At 46.1% G+C, this 15,967-nt stretch overlaps 1 protein-coding gene across 1 annotated transcript in view; it reads right to left on the reverse strand.

The window, feature by feature from the left end:
• TG (thyroglobulin) overlaps window positions 1–15,967 on the reverse strand; it is a 224,689-nt gene that overhangs the window by 140,993 nt on the left and 67,729 nt on the right. The window contains exons 23-30 of the mRNA XM_075827934.1: window positions 15,440–15,559; window positions 14,651–14,766; window positions 13,672–13,780; window positions 5,377–5,571; window positions 2,405–2,572; window positions 1,638–1,757; window positions 1,037–1,111; window positions 169–306 (exon numbers count right to left, since the gene is read on the reverse strand). Of these exons, the coding sequence (XP_075684049.1) occupies window positions 169–306; window positions 1,037–1,111; window positions 1,638–1,757; window positions 2,405–2,572; window positions 5,377–5,571; window positions 13,672–13,780; window positions 14,651–14,766; window positions 15,440–15,559 (1,041 nt within the window). The remainder of the gene's footprint in view (window positions 1–168; window positions 307–1,036; window positions 1,112–1,637; window positions 1,758–2,404; window positions 2,573–5,376; window positions 5,572–13,671; window positions 13,781–14,650; window positions 14,767–15,439; window positions 15,560–15,967) is intronic.

Below are 15,967 nucleotides of genomic sequence, written 5' to 3' on the forward strand. Positions count from 1 at the left end.
TGTACCCCAAGTGTCAGTGTGTGATTATCCTGTACCCCAAGTGTCAGTGTATCATTGTCCTGTACCCCAAGTGTCAGTGTATCATTATCCTGTACCCCAAGTGTCAGTGTGTCATTATCCTGTACCCCAAGTGTCAGTAGATTTTACTAAGACCTACGCTTCACTTACGAGTGAGACACCAGGACAGGGCTTGTTCAGATGAGTAATGAGCTTTAGATATCCAATATTCTATATTTGCTACGGCGACGTCTTTATTAATAACAACCTCCTCACTGTTTACTGGAAAGAAACGTTCCATGGCAGAAGCTGCGGAGACATGAAATAAAACCTGAAACCGGCAATTTCATGTGACAGACGAGAGAATCAACAATCGGGAATAAAAAGCTAAAAAATATGCACTTTTAACCTCAGCCTCCATACATGTATTTATTAACATTTTCTGTACATTTGTCTGATGTTATGCAGGAGTGACGGGATCTGTGTCTCTCCTGCCTCTCTTGTCCCCCAAATTCTCTTTCAGAGATTATATAAAGGACCGACCAGAAGAAAGTAAGGGTATGTTCACACACAAACTCAAAAACGTCTCAAAATACGGAGCTGTTTTCAAGGGAAACCAGCTCCTGATTTTCAGCCGTTTTTTAAGCCACTCGCGATTTTCGCTGCGTTTTTAACAGCCTGTTTTCTATAGAGTCAATGAAAAACGGCCGCGTAAAAAAACGGCCCGTCGGAACAGAATACCATTTTTCCCATTGAAATCAGTGGGCAGATGTTTTGAGGCGTTCTAATTCCGATTTTTCGGCCGTTTTTCTGGCATTTACGGCCCGAAAAACGGACGAAATAGCCCGTGTGAACATACCCTTAGTGTAATATAAAAATGTTTCAGCAAAGAAGGAAGATTAAAAGACGTCTTTGACCCCACGTGTCATTGTCCGTAGCTTTGTATACAGAAGTAGGAGGTATACTGACCGGATCGTCTCTGACCTACACCCACCATCTCCTTCAATGCATCTAGATCTACGATTTATTATATTAGTACCTGAAACACTGGTAGAATTGGTCCTAGCGTCCACCTGTGGACATCCAGTAACGTTTAGTTGTCTCCTCTCAACATCTGAAATTAAAAAAAACCTGAATGTTGCTAGTGTTCATAGCCAACAATAGCTTGTTATGGGCATAATTTGACTAATTCTGGATTAAATATATGCTACCGTTGCATGTCTACAGCCCTTATGTAGAACTATGCATCTCCATGGTTACAGACTACAAACAAAACCTGTGTAGTCTGATCCTGCGATTATGTATCACTCCCTTCTATCTATGGATAACATAGAGAATGTAGAAATGAGAACTGGCAAAGGATAGTGCAGATCAGACTAAACAGGGTTTGTACGTAGTTTTCATCATGGAGACGCATAGCTCTGCATTGGAGCTGTATACACAAATCGTTCATTTTTATTCAAAACTATCTGCAAAGTGGATTCAGCATTTGAAACATTGTAGCAAACATCAGGATGGAGATTTTTGTTGCTGATGTATTTACTTTAGAATAGTGTAGACTGAATACAATGGTAACAAACTCTCAGCTGTGAAAAGTTTTAGGTCTGTATTACCCAATTTTATTGGCTGGACGTCTTTACCTTTAAGTAGGAAAACCCGCTGAAAACCAAAGAACAGCTCCTGAATTTGCTCCTTCATTTCTTCACTCAACGTCGAAGAGTAATCTGCCATCCCGATACTCTGGGATAACAATGAGTAACCTACGATGGATATTAGCTGTTAGCTTCTATCTAGCGCCATCATATTCCACAGCGCTGTACACAGATTGCAATCACTCCCATCAGTCTCCGTCCTCAAGCATGCACACAATAGGGTCAATTTAACAGAAAGCCTAGGAAACCATCAGTACGTTTTGCAGCCTGTGAGGAACTGGAGGTAACCCACAAAAACAAGGGGAGAACGTGCAAACCCCTTGTAGATGTTGCCTTGGTGGTATAGGACTTCACACCTTCATGTTATTGGCCATACAGTAAAAGTTATTTTAATAACAGGGACACCACCAACTTTCCATAAATATGAAGGAGATGTTGTCACAGCCCCACCCGCCAGATTGGCCCACCAGATCCTCCGGTGGGTCCAAGATTTTAAAGAACCTCAAAGTTCCAGCAGAAGACAACTCCATTTGGAGTTGACTTTGGAGACAATCACTTGCCCCTAGGGTCTATTTCTTAGGATGCTTCACAAATAACCTTCTAGACCGTACTGATGATATTGGGCGTAAGAAAAACCCCAGTACGACCCTAGCGCTGCCACTTACAGCCCTGAATACTAAAAATAATGCTGAAAGGGTCCTTATTTCTGAATCCACATTGAATACACCACCACCGCCCTCCTCTACACGACCTACTTCCAGAGAACTCCTGTCCTCCTAAGAAGAACGAGAACTTCTTCTGCTCCTTATTGGATTTCACTCCTCGGCAGATTCCATCCCCACCGAGCCCCGAAGTTTTACTCCAGTCATTGACACTACAGAGCAAGGTGTCCGGAGACCTGAGCAGAGAACATATTGCGGAACCTATGTGCGAAAATACGAGAAATAAGGGACATGATATCATTACACACAAGGGGTTCATTGACTTTTAGTCGCTTGCAGTGGTAAAATGGACCAACATTGAAGCCGACCACTGAGCCGGGCTAAATGACCATAACTCTCATCCTCTTAGTCTCTAATTTTTAGGTCCTATTTTCTATGTTGATGAATTTCTTAATTTTTTATTCAAATTTGGCCTTGAGGATAGAACAAATTTTTATTTTATTTTATTTTTTCCTCTTTTTTATTCGACGTAGCTGTACGAGACTTAGTTTTTTGCGGAACGAGTTTCACTTTATGTAGGTGCCATTTTTTGGTACATTTACATTACCCTTTAATTTGAAAAAAGGAGAAAAAAGCAGTTCTGCTGTAGTTTTCATTTATATTTTTTACAGCTTACACTAATCATCATAAATGACGTTATAAATTTGTTGTGCAGGTTGTTACGGTCGTGGTGATGCCAAATATGTGTATATTATTTTATGTTTTGGGGCTTAAAGTTTATCAAATTGATTTATTATACAAGATGTGTATTTATGTGTATTTTTTTCAGATTTTTTTATTTTTTATTGAACATTTTTTTTAATTGAACTTTTTTTTATTAATTTTACTTTTTGATTTATTTTTTAACTTTATTGTACTGCCATATATCTATATATTAAAAGTACAAAGACAGTTGTTAGGGCATACCTAATTATGTCCTAACAACAGGAAATATTGTCAGACCACCCTGGGGTCCTTTAATGGACCCTTGGCGGTCTAGCCATACAAGGTATATCCCCTGGCACGATCAAAGGGGGGTCTCCCTTTTCATTTTCCCTATGAATGTCACTATCAGCTTTGATCTTGGCATTCAAGGGGTTAACAGTGGAGATAAGACGTTTCTACGTCTCTCTAATCTTCGCCGTTGGAACGGGGCTGCGGTTGTGTATTAAAGCCGTTGCCCCGCTCCTGATTGCACGGGCAAACACTTGTTGTGCCCGCACGATCAGCATGACATCTATGCTCGTCATAATGCAGCAGCGTCCAGCCCCTCATGTCGCGCAGAGACGTCGGCACTGGCACAGGTTAATATATCTTTATAGCGTTCAGAGCTTCATTTCGCCTGTATAGACAGAGTTGAATAATAAATCTCTGTCTGTCTGCAGCCGCCACTAGAGGGAGCTGAGGAGCTTACTGCATACTGCGTTATTATTGAGTTCAGTGTATAATCAGTATGCAGTAAGCTCCTCAGCTCCTTCTAGTGGTGACTGTAGGTATTCAGAATTTTATCATTCATCTCTATGTTTATGCAGGAGATTTGGAGCTCTGTATCAGTAAAATGGAGCTCCAGAGCACCACATTTTGGAATTATTTAGAAATTTAGAAAAACTAAATGGTGTTCAAGTTGGACATTCACTTTACTATAGTTGTGTTTATGGGTTCCAAACCTGCCCGTATGTACGTCAACGGCCTGACATCTAATAGAGACAGCCGATCCATTAAAGGAACAGTACATTTTTGGGCCACATTGTGTCATTGCTTTTTTAGACAGGTGTCGGCTGTTTCCCACATGAAATGTGGATTCATCACATAAACTTCCAAATTGTTTACTATTCTCTGTGGATCCCAATGAACTAATAAAGAATTCAGTATTGTCATAAGAATCAGGAATATGCCAATATCCTGCACAATACACAGCGCAGATCAATACATTTCCTGCAATAGACCAGAAGGTAAACAGATGATGATGATGATCTACGTCCTCCCATGTGTTGATAACAGAACCATCGCCTGTAATCACTTGCACATTTTTGGCTCTCGGATATCTGGAAAATTCCAAGTTTATCAGTATTAATTCAATTTCCTTATGTTAATTGTTCCTTTAAATCTGCAATATATGCAAAATGCATCTGCTCCCCTCATGACACTTTACTGGCGTCCAGCAAATATATTATTCTCTCTATTCTTTTGATGTTTCCAAATATGACGAGTTTAAGGTTTGTAGACAGACTTCAATGCAGACCTGCGGCGTAGCACAGAGCAGAACAGTTTTCAAGGGCGTTCTATAGATTTAAAGGGGAAGTACCTGTGTTACAGAATATTGGGACATCAATTTTGAGACAGGTGATCAGAACAGTATGAAGTAGGAGGAATTGGGTGTCTAAGGGTGGACGCTGAGATACCAAACTCTAACAGTCGAAGGCCGGGATACCACGGGACGGATACGCTGCGTAGAAACCATGCAGCGTATCCGAGCTGGAGCCGCAGTACATTCCATCCGAAAACCGCACCACAATGTGGCGTTCTGGGTAAGTATGATTTTTTTTATTTTCCGTAATCGCTGCGAATACGCCGCAAAAGTCACAACACCGGCCTTTCTATGGCGGGTTTTGCATCCCCATTGAATTCAACGGGGAAAATCTGCAACGGGAAATAGACAAAAACGCAGCATAAAATGACATGCTGCGGAATTTAATTCTGCACCGCAGGTCTATTTATTAAAGTTTACGCTGCAGTTTTTTCCCGCAGCGTGGGCGTGAGATTTTCTGAATCTCATCCACTTATTGTAAATGCTGCGGAATTTCCGCACAGAATTCCGCAGCGTTTATGCTACGTGGGTACCCGGCCTTAGCCTCCTATCTGACCTCCCGTTTAAGCCTGTTTAGGTTACTGGCTAATGAGCCCGTTATTTTTAATAAATAATTCAATAAAATAATAATTTTAATTGTTCAATCAGGCAGTGAAATATTATATATCATTTGAACGGAACGTGCTATATAGATCTACGGGATTACACAGAGTATTACCTTGATTCAATATGATTTGGCTGAGTATGAACCCATTACAGCAGGAGTCCTGGGTGCACTTCTGGCGACACATGTAATATCCATCAGTTAATCCGGCGCCACCACTGGATGGGAAGAGTATTGCACTGTACACTCCGGAAAATGTATTGCCAAAGTCAGTGCGTGTAAAGCCCCTGTGATCACCGAATTCTTGTCCTGATTAGAACAAGTGTAATAATAAGAACAATTCTAATAAATTATGTATTTTGTTCTATTGCTCCGATACCATCCAGGGGAGGAATTACTGGAGTAGACACCATAGCAGCTACTACAAGCTGCATTTTATATTTTACCTCCATAAATAATTAATTAATTTTCATAGAAAGTTGAGTCATTTTGTACATATATTACATTACTTATCCTGTACTGATTCTGAGTTACATCCTGTATTATACTCCAGAGCTGCACTCACTATTCTGCTGCTGGAGTCACTGTGTACATACATTACATTACTTATCCTGTACTGATCCTGAGTTACATCATGTATTATACTCCAGAGCTGCATTCACTATTCTGTTGGTGGAGTCACTGTGTACATACATTACATTACTTATCCTGTACTGATCCTGAGTTTCATCCTGTATTATACTCCAGAGCTGCACTCACTACTCTGCTGGTGGAGTCACTGTGTACATACATTACATTACTTATCCTGTACTGATCCTGAGTTACAGCCTGTATTATGCTCCAGTGCTGCACTCACTATTCTGCTGGTGGAGTCACTGTGTACATACATTACATTACTTATCCTGTACTGATCCCGAGTTACATCCTGTAATATACTCCAGAGCTGTACTCATTATTCTGCTGGTGGAGTCAATGTGTACATACATTACATTACTTATCCTGTACTGATCCTGGGTTACAGCCTGTATTACACTCCAGAGCTGCACTCAGTATTCTGCTGGTGGAGTCACTGTGTACATACATTACATTACTTATCCTGTACTGATCCCGAGTTACATCCTGTATTACACTCCAGAGCTGCATTCACTATTCTGCTGGTGGAGTCAATGTGTACATACATTACATTACTTATCCTGTACTGATCCTGGGTTACAGCCTGTATTACACTCCAGAAGAGGCTGGACGCAGCCCGCAGGGATTAAGGGAAGCCGACATGACCGTCCTGGTAGGGAAAGGGTTAATTAGGTGAGGGAGAGTTGGAGGGAGTTGGAGGGGGGACGGGGAGGAGTTAAGGGGGACGGGGGGCCGTTACTGAGCTTCCCGCTGTTTCTCGGCATTGAGTCGGAAGCAGCGGGAGGAGTAACACAAAAACAGTAAGCTCCCCGTTGCCCGTGCTTCTCAGGATGGCAGAGACTTTAATGTTAGAGCGGCTGCGTGCCGCTGCTGTGCACCACGGTCCCGGATGGCTAGAGGAGACCGTGGCTGCAATAACTAAGATCCCGGACGCCGTTTCGCCACGTCGGGCCCGGCGTTCGGGGTCTGTTGCAAAGGACAGGCTCCCCTCCCCCGGCCCCCTTACAAGCATGGCTATGGCGGCGGGGGGGGAGTCGGCAACAACCGCTCCTGCGCAGAGCAGGCAGAGAGCGTTGCCGGGGGTGACGGCGACGCAGGCCGGATCGACCCGTCCCTCTCGGCGGTCCCGACCTCCAGAGCGCCTCAGTCCGGAGGCAGTCCCGCGGACACGGCGTCGCAGAGGGAGCCCGATCCCGGACGCTGCAGGCCAGGCAGCTGGGAGGACCGCCCCTTCTCAGGCCCTGCGTCCTGGCAGGAATCCCAGGCCGCGACGGGGTCCGGCGGTAAGCAGGGAGTCGCAGGCTGGGCTCCCTGTCACCCCTCCCCCATCAGATGGAAGATTTGGAGGACAAGGTACGGCCGCCCCGCCTGGTGATGTTCCGGCCAGGGGGCAGGCTTCGTCAGGATCGTCTAGACGGACGCCTAGATCTGCAGCGACGTCGAGGCAACAGGTCCGGTCGGAAGTCTGGGTCCCGGCGGTCGGGCGGCAGGTTGCCGGCCCATCGGTCAGCGCGTCCTCATCCCCGTTCCGAAGATGTCGTTGGGATGGACAGTCGTCGGCGAGAGAAGAGCTGGAGGAACGTGAACTGGACGTGTATCGTCGAGGTCAGGATTGTCCGGCTGACGGGAACACAGCGCCTGTGCAGCCCGGTGAGTGTATAACTCCATCATTGTCTTATCCAGCGATTTTTATGTCGGGTGTCGGCGGGGGGGCTGCTAGCATTGCATCGGGGGCCGGTAGTGGCGCGGGCGGACGCGACGGAGCGGGTTTGGCAGACTTAGTGGGTTGCTTACGGGAGCTGGTGGGGCGCCTAGACAGGGCCGCGGCGCCGGTAGTAACGGAAGTGTCCCCTGCGGTAGTTTGGGAAGGCCCCAGGGACGTGGGATCGTTACAGGCGCGTCCCGTGATGGCGGTTAGAGAGGCGGTCGCGGTGTCGGTACAGACCGAGGGACAAAAGGATGGCGATCGAGTGCGTATGGATGATCGTGCTCGGGGGGAGGTGTACGTTTGTTTTGAGGGTCCGTTGGGGGCGCATTTAAAGCAGGAGGTGCGCGATCGGATCTGGAAGGACGAATATGTTGAAATTTTTTCTCTCTTGCCGCTGGCTAAATTTAATTTGGATAAGAGCAAGCGGGATGAGAGTAAAAAGGACGAGGAGGAACGGCGGCGGTATAGGCTTATCCCGCAGACGTTCGTTAATTGGTCGCAGGCGTTCGCCATATTGGCTAGTGTGATAGGGGAAAAGGCGCCGGAAAATTGTTCGGCGTTGTTTTGTTATTTTGATGCCATTGGGGAGGCTCATAGGGCGTATGGGGGTCAGGCGTGGCTGCGATACGATGAGCAATTCCGTCAGCGGAAGGCGGTTCGGCCGGCGATTCGGTGGGACCAGAAGGATATTGCTCTCTGGCTACGGGTTACGGCTCCGGTTAGGCAGTCCTTTCCCGGGAGCGCCGGCCAGGGAGGCCAGTCTAGTCAGGTTGGACAAAGCGGCGGGGGAAAGGCGGGGTTTTGCTGGCAATTTAATGAAGGTCAGTGCAAGTTCGGGGCCACGTGCAAGTTCAAGCACGTGTGTTCCGAGTGTAATGGTGCATCACACGGGGCGGCAAAATGTCTGCGAAAAAAGAGGTCAGGGAACCAGCACGCGGCTGGTCAAGGGGGTGTCGCCGGTGAGGGTGGAAAAGATGGCCCCTTATCTAAATGAGTATCCGGATAGGGCGGCGGCTAAGTTGCTTTATGAAGGGTTTCGTGTTGGTTTTGTTATTCCTCCGCCTCCTTATGAGGTTCCGGTTACGCGGAGGAATTTAAAATCGGCTTACTTGCATGTGAAAGTCGTGTCGGAAAAGTTGTTAAAAGAAGTTTCGTTGAGCCGCATGTCGGGGCCGTTTGTTGAGTCGCCGGTAAAAGATTTAGTTGTGTCCCCGTTGGGTATTGTCCCTAAACGCGAGCCCGGAAAATTTCGTTTGATTCAACATTTATCGTATCCCAAGGGTTCGTCGGTAAATGACGGGATTGATCACGAGTTGTGCTCCGTAGTTTATACCTCATTCGATAAGGCGGTGGGGTTAGTGCGGGCTGCGGGTCCGGGGGCGCTGCTAGCAAAAACCGACATCGAGGCGGCGTTCAGGTTGTTGCCGGTCCATCCAGAAAGCCAACGGCTGTTGGGTTGTTTTTGGAATGGGGCCTTTTACGTGGATCGGTGCCTTCCGATGGGGTGTTCCCTTTCTTGTGCATACTTCGAGGCGTTTAGTAGCTTCGTGGAGTGGGTAACGAGGGGAGTATCCGGGGTCGACTCGTTGATCCATTACTTATATGATTTTTTGTGCGTTGGCCCGGGGGGTTCGCCGGTTTGCGGTAATTTGCTTCATGCACTACAGAAGGTGGCGAGGGATTTTGGGATTCCTTTGGCGCCGGAAAAAACGGAGGGCCCGGTTGCGACGATTTGTTTCTTGGGAATCGAAATAGACTCGGTGGCAATGGAGTGTAGTCTCCCGGCGGATAAGTTGGGTGCTTTGAGGCTGGAGGTTCGACGGGCTTGTAGAATGAAGAAAATGACGCTGAGGGAGCTTCAGTCGCTGCTGGGGAAGTTGAATTTCGCCTGCCGGCTTATGCCGATGGGGAGGGTGTTTGGTAGGAGGTTGGCGGCGGCAACGGCGGGAGTGCGTGCGCCGCATCATTTTGTGCGGCTCAAGGAGGAGCACCGAGCTGATCTTCAGGTTTGGGATGACTTCTTGGGCCAATACAATGGTCGCTCGCTATGGATGGCCCCAGCGCAGGATACGAGTGATTTGAATATTTTTACGGATGCGGCTGGGGCGGGTGGTTTTGGAGCTTACGGGGGAGGTCCGTGGTGCGCGGGTCAATGGCCGGCTAGCTGGGTGTCCAGTGGACTCACGCGGAATCTGGCCCTGCTCGAGCTGTTTCCCATCGTGGTGGCGGCTACCATTTGGGGGGACAGGCTCAGGGATAAGAAGGTCCGTTTTTACTGCGACAACATGGGGGTGGTGCTTGCCATTAATAACATCACGGCGTCCTCTCCTCCGGTAGTTCAATTGTTGCGACATTTAGTGTTGGTGTGTTTGTCGTTGAACGCGTGGGTGGTGGCGGTGCATGTCCCGGGTGTACGGAATTGTATCGCTGATGCTCTTTCTCGCTCGCAGTGGGACCGGTTTCGGCAATTGGCACCGGGAGCGGAACGTCTCGGTTTGGCTTGTCCGGAGCATCTTTGGGATCTGGTATCGGTCCCGTAGAGCAGCTGTTACAAAGGTCTTTGGCGCGCACGACGTGGAGTGCTTATGCTGCTTGTTGGAGGCAGTGGGAGGAGTGGGTAAGAGAGTTGGGTGACGTCAATACGGATAGAGACAGGTTGGTGGCACTTTTGTACTGGTTAGGGGACGCCTGGGAGGCGGGGTTTTCAGTAGCGAAGGTGAACCGGTTCATATCTGCGGTGGCGTTTGGGTTTAAGTTGCGGGGCTTTCGGGATGTATCGAAGGAATTTCTGGTATCGCAGGCTTTGAAGGGGTTGCGCCGAGGGAGGGTGGAGGCGGATAGTAGAAGGCCGGTGTCGTTTGCTTTGCTTAGCTCGTTGGGCGGTTCATTAGCATCGGCATGTCGTTCTTCAGATGAAATGGATTTGTTTCGGTTGGCTTTTTCGTTAGCGTTCTTTGGAGCATTTAGAATAGGTGAGTTGGTGTCGCCAAGTACCAAACAGGCAGGGGGGCTGAGATCTGGGGAGGTGAGCCTATTTGCAGATCGGCTGGAGGTATGGTTGCGTCGGTCTAAAACTGACCAAGTAGGGAAGGGTAAACTGATAGTTTTGTTCGCTCTCCCGGGGTCGGTCATGTGCCCAGTAGAGTGCATGCGGGGTTTTACGCAAAACAGGGGGTCTCCAGATTTGCCTTTGTTACGTCATGTGGACGGGTCGTTTTTGTCCAGGTTTCAGTTTGGAGCTGTATTTAAAAAATGTTTGACGGCGGTTGGTGTTGCGGCAGGCTCATATTCATCTCATTCCTTCAGGATTGGCGCAGCAACAGAAGCGGGGCGCTGGGGGTTGGATGATGAGGGGGTGAGGCGTATTGGTCGTTGGGAGTCGAAAAGGTTTAAGTCCTATGTCCGCCCCATATGTTATGATTTTTGTTGTTTACGCTTTACAAATGTTATATGGTGGTGCCTAATTGTTTTTTCCGTTTCAGATTCGCCTCCGTGTTTGGTGTGGTTGATGGGTCATTCGTACGTGCACTGGGGGGCTTTGAGGGCGGACGTCCGCCCGGATGGTCGCCAGTTGCGCATTCCGCGACAGGACGCGGTTGTGCATTGGCTGGGTTTTAGAGGTATGTCATGGAGCAGGGTGTTGGCGGAATTCCAGACATATGTGCGGCTTGATAGGGTTCCGGAGGTCTTAGTGTTGCACGTGGGTGGGAATGACTTAGGAGTCCGCCCCTTTCGTGAGTTGGTGCGGGATATCAAACATGATATGTTGTGTTTGTGGGTATCTTATCCCAAGTTGGTGATAGTGTGGTCGGACATAGTCCCAAGAAAGCATTGGCGGTTAGCTAGATCGGTGGAGAGAGTCAATAAGGCTCGCATAAAAGTTAACCGGGCGGTGTCCCGTTTTGTGGCAAAGAACGGGGGCATTTGCGTGAGGCATAGGGATTTGGAGTCAGGAGTGGGGAATTTCTGGAGGAGTGACGGGGTTCATCTGACCGAGGTTGGCATTGATCTTTGGAGCTTGGCGATAGCAGAAGGCATAGAAAGGGCGGTGGTGGTGTGGAGGAACTCACAGGCTTAAGGTGGTCAAGGCCTGTTTCGCTGTGGCGGGGGGAGTCCTTGAGGCCAGTCAGTACAAAATGGTGGGGGCTTCGCATCGGGGGTATGCGTCCCCCAAAAAAGGTACATGGTTGAAGACTTCATCGGGTGTTATCCCTTTGAAGTGGTCTTCTGGTAGAAGGTATATCACTTGAAGGCTTCATCGGGTGTTATCCCTTTGAAGTGGACTTCTAGTGGTCGGTATATCACTTGAGGGCTTCATCGGGTGTTATCCCCTTGAAGTGGACTTCTAGTGGTTGGAGCCATCTGCAGAGGTGAACGGTGCTTCCGAGCTGGTTTACGGCTGGAGGTAATTGGTGGTTTGCAGATGGCTAATTCGGTGTGTTCTTAAAAAAGGAACATCTGAAGGGGCTTCAAGGACTTCCTCTGCTCGGGTTAATGTTAACGTTAAATTGTTATTTACGATTCTGACCCATGTTGGGTCATGGGAATTATTAGGAGGAATTCTCTGGTGGATTCCTAACTAGTTATCCGAATGTTTCGGATTTAAATTGTTTTTATAAAACTGTGAAATTAATAAACGGCTGCTGTGGCCATTTCACATCCAACCTCGGTGTCATGTGTCTTTACTGAAGTGGGGGTGGGGGGATAGTATGGTCTAAGGTTAACACACGACTCTACTTAGGCAGGTCAAGAGCTGCACTTAGTATTCTGCTGGTGGAGTCACTGTGTACATACATTACATTACTTATCCTGTACTGATCCCGAGTTACATCCTGTATTACACTCCAGAGCTGCACTCACTATTCTGCTGGTGGAGTCACTGTGTACATACATTACATTACTTATCCTGTACTGATCCGGAGTTACATCCTGTATTATACTCCAGAGCTGCACTCACTATTCTGCTGGTGGAGTCACTGTGTACATACATTACATTACTTATCCTGTACTGATCCTGAGTTACATCCTGTATTATACTCCAGAGCTGCACTCACTATTCTGCTGGTGGAGTCACTGTTTACATATATTATATTATTTATCCTGTACTGATCCTGAGTTCCATCCTGTATTATACTCCAGAGCTGCACTCACTATTCTGCTGGTGGAGTCACTGTGTACATACATTACATTACTTATCCTGTACTGATCCTGAGTTACATCCTGTATTATACTCCAGAGCTGCACTCACTATACTGCTGGTGGAGTCACTGTTTACATATATTATATTATTTATCCTGTACTTATCCTGAGTTACATCCTGTATTATACTCCAGAGCTGCACTCACTGTTCTGCTGGTGGAGTCACTGTTTACATATATTATATTATTTATCCTGTACTGATCCTGAGTTCCATCCTGTATTATACTCCAGAGCTGCACTCACTATTCTGCTGGTGGAGTCACTGTGTACATACATTACATTACTTATCCTGTACTGATCCTGAGTTACATCCTGTATTATACTCCAGAGCTGCACTCACTATACTGCTGGTGGAGTCACTGTTTACATATATTATATTATTTATCCTGTACTTATCCTGAGTTACATCCTGTATTATACTCCAGAGCTGTACTCACTATTCTGCTGGTGGAGTCACTGTTTACATATATTATATTATTTATCCTGTACTGATCCTGAGATCCATCCTGTATTATACACTGCCCGTATAAAACGAAAAATAGGACATGCTCCATAATTCCAGGCACGGTTCTACGTCATGGACACCTATCTGTAGCGGTAAGTAAAGGTGTCTGCGGCCAATAGAACCGTGCGGGTCCGTAGTTGAATATTTTTAATGACAGAATTGTGAATGCAGTTCTGGAGTATAATATGGGCGGCAACTTAGGAACAAAATAAGTACGGTAATGTAATGCATTTTGGAGATTATATTAATTTATAAACAGCAAAATACTTTTCAAAGATGTCTAGACACAAACATCCCCCTTTGAGAAGATCAGTATGATTCATAAGTCAACTTTTAACTTTATTAAATTGACAAAACTTCTCACCTCTTTTCCGGTATACACTGACATTGTCTACTGTCGCCAGTTTTACTTTATACTGGCAGCTGAGCCCGTCCATACTGGAGGATGCCGAGTTACCCAGGGCACCAGGAATCTGGAAAAAACAGATCCAAAGTAGGGTATTTTCAGTTTTAAAGGGGTATCCCACCATAGAAAGAGATGGCATATCACTATGATATGCCATACATTTCAGTTGATGGGGGTCCAACTGCCCGGGGCCGGGTGTAAACATATCCCATGATGACCCATACATAGCTCTCTGAGGATATCCAAGGAAAGATGATGGGACCCGGAAAGTCATGGAGCTCTGGTGCCCCTTCATCCTAGCGAATAGTAGGGTCTTAGTGCCTGGTCTGCCATCGATCACAACTACTAACTGGTCTCTAGGACAAGTCAAAAGTTTTAACCCTATAACCTGAGCACAGATATGAGATTATTGGAAAATCCTATCAATGATCCCATGTCAATAGGGGAAGCACAACTGTCCCCAATATCTGCCTATGAGGGAAAATAAGATTGGACTGGTAGGATTTTTACATATCTGATGCAGATTTTCCCTCCCAAGATAAGTGGCGCCCAAGATGCCAGTCAGCTACTTATCCCTCCCTCTAAAGACATGCATGCTGAGCTGAATGGACAGGAGAAGGGTTGTACTGGATTAGAAAAACATGGCTGCTTTATTTTTTTTAAAATAGCGCCACACCTGTCCACAGGTTGTGTGTGGTATTGCAGCTCAGTCCCATTCACTTCAATGGAGCTGAGCTGCAATACCAGACACAACCCGTGGACAGGTGTGGTGATGTTTTTGGATGAAAGCCGCCATGTTTTTCTTATCCTGTACAACCCCTTTAATGGGACTGTATGATAGTTACGTCCATGGCCAGCTTTATCCTATACTGGTGGATTATAACTTGTATTTATCTAGGGGTCGGCCTAGTGAGGTCTTCAGTAAGGTTGGTCATACTTCATTATCTGTGGCGCACATGACGTTGGATCTACTTCCAGGGTACAGCTGACAGATCACTCCAGTGCCATTTGAAGATACTGTCAGGTAGTCGCATTCTTCATCCGTAGTACAATCTGTAATAATAATAATTTTATAGGATAATATAGAAATGTAAGTTTATAGAAATAAGATTTATCCATATGTTTTAATAGGGCCATTCATGCTCTGCAGATCTCTAGCCCCATGATTGGCTGCCATGATCACGTGATGTCACATAGATGTGATGTCATCGCGCATAACTCATAAACAAGAAGGACCGGAGATCCGTGGATCAGGAATGGCATAGAAAACTCCTTTCATGGAACCAGAATAGTGATAATTAATAATAATAATAATACAATTAATATTAACAACGACAAATGTTGAATTTTTATTTTTATTTTGTTGAATTACAGAATCTTTTCTTCTCTATTTATGTCTAAAGCTAAATTCAAAATTCTGCTGGTTTTCTGTAACCAGAGATCAGTGCATCCTGGGAGTTCAGACGATAGATACACACTTACAGCAGAGCTGTTAGGTCCCGTGTCTGACAGTAGGTGGAGCTAAACTGCTGACTGTTTCCAAGGGCAACCAGAGAAATTTGGTACATGGATGGAGAAAACAAAGAGAAATAATCCAAAAATCTAACTGGTACAAATATTTGGATGTAAAGTGGAAACAACCTACAAATTATATCACTTTACTTCTTTAGTGCAGGGCTAAGCTTACAATCTAGTCCTTATATCATTCAAGTTTAATATAACGTACCAGCAATACAGTCGAGTAGTTGCCCCCTCTTCTCCTTTACTTGACTGGACTCGTCAGCTCCAGAATCCTCATTACTGACCAACAAATTGCCCTCTGGGACCGGCTCAAACTTTTGTAACACTGGAAGAACAATACAATACTGACTGTTAGTTTTAGGGGAAACTTCAAAGGGTTGTCTCATCGCTGGGAGCCCATATAATGTAGGAGCCATGACCACCATGGCCAGCCAATATTACCCCTGTAATGGCTGTCCATGTAATACATGAACTTCTGGAGCCCTAGGCTCATAAAATGGGGGTCCGTGTAATGGACACCCCCTCTGACGTCTTTATGCCCCAAAAGGCTATATGGACATGAGTTGTCTTCATAGGGCAAATTTTGGCACGAATCTAGATTTTATTTTCTAAAATGTTCCAAATTTATTAAGGACTGTGCCACTTTTAATACATTTATGTAAAATATGCCAGTCCAAATAAATGATGGCCACAGACTGTCACTTTAGCCCAGTAGGGGGCACCACCATATAGA

The sequence above is a fragment of the Rhinoderma darwinii genome, chromosome 5 (assembly GCF_050947455.1).
Source record: "Rhinoderma darwinii isolate aRhiDar2 chromosome 5, aRhiDar2.hap1, whole genome shotgun sequence".
Lineage (NCBI taxonomy): Eukaryota > Metazoa > Chordata > Amphibia > Anura > Rhinodermatidae > Rhinoderma > Rhinoderma darwinii.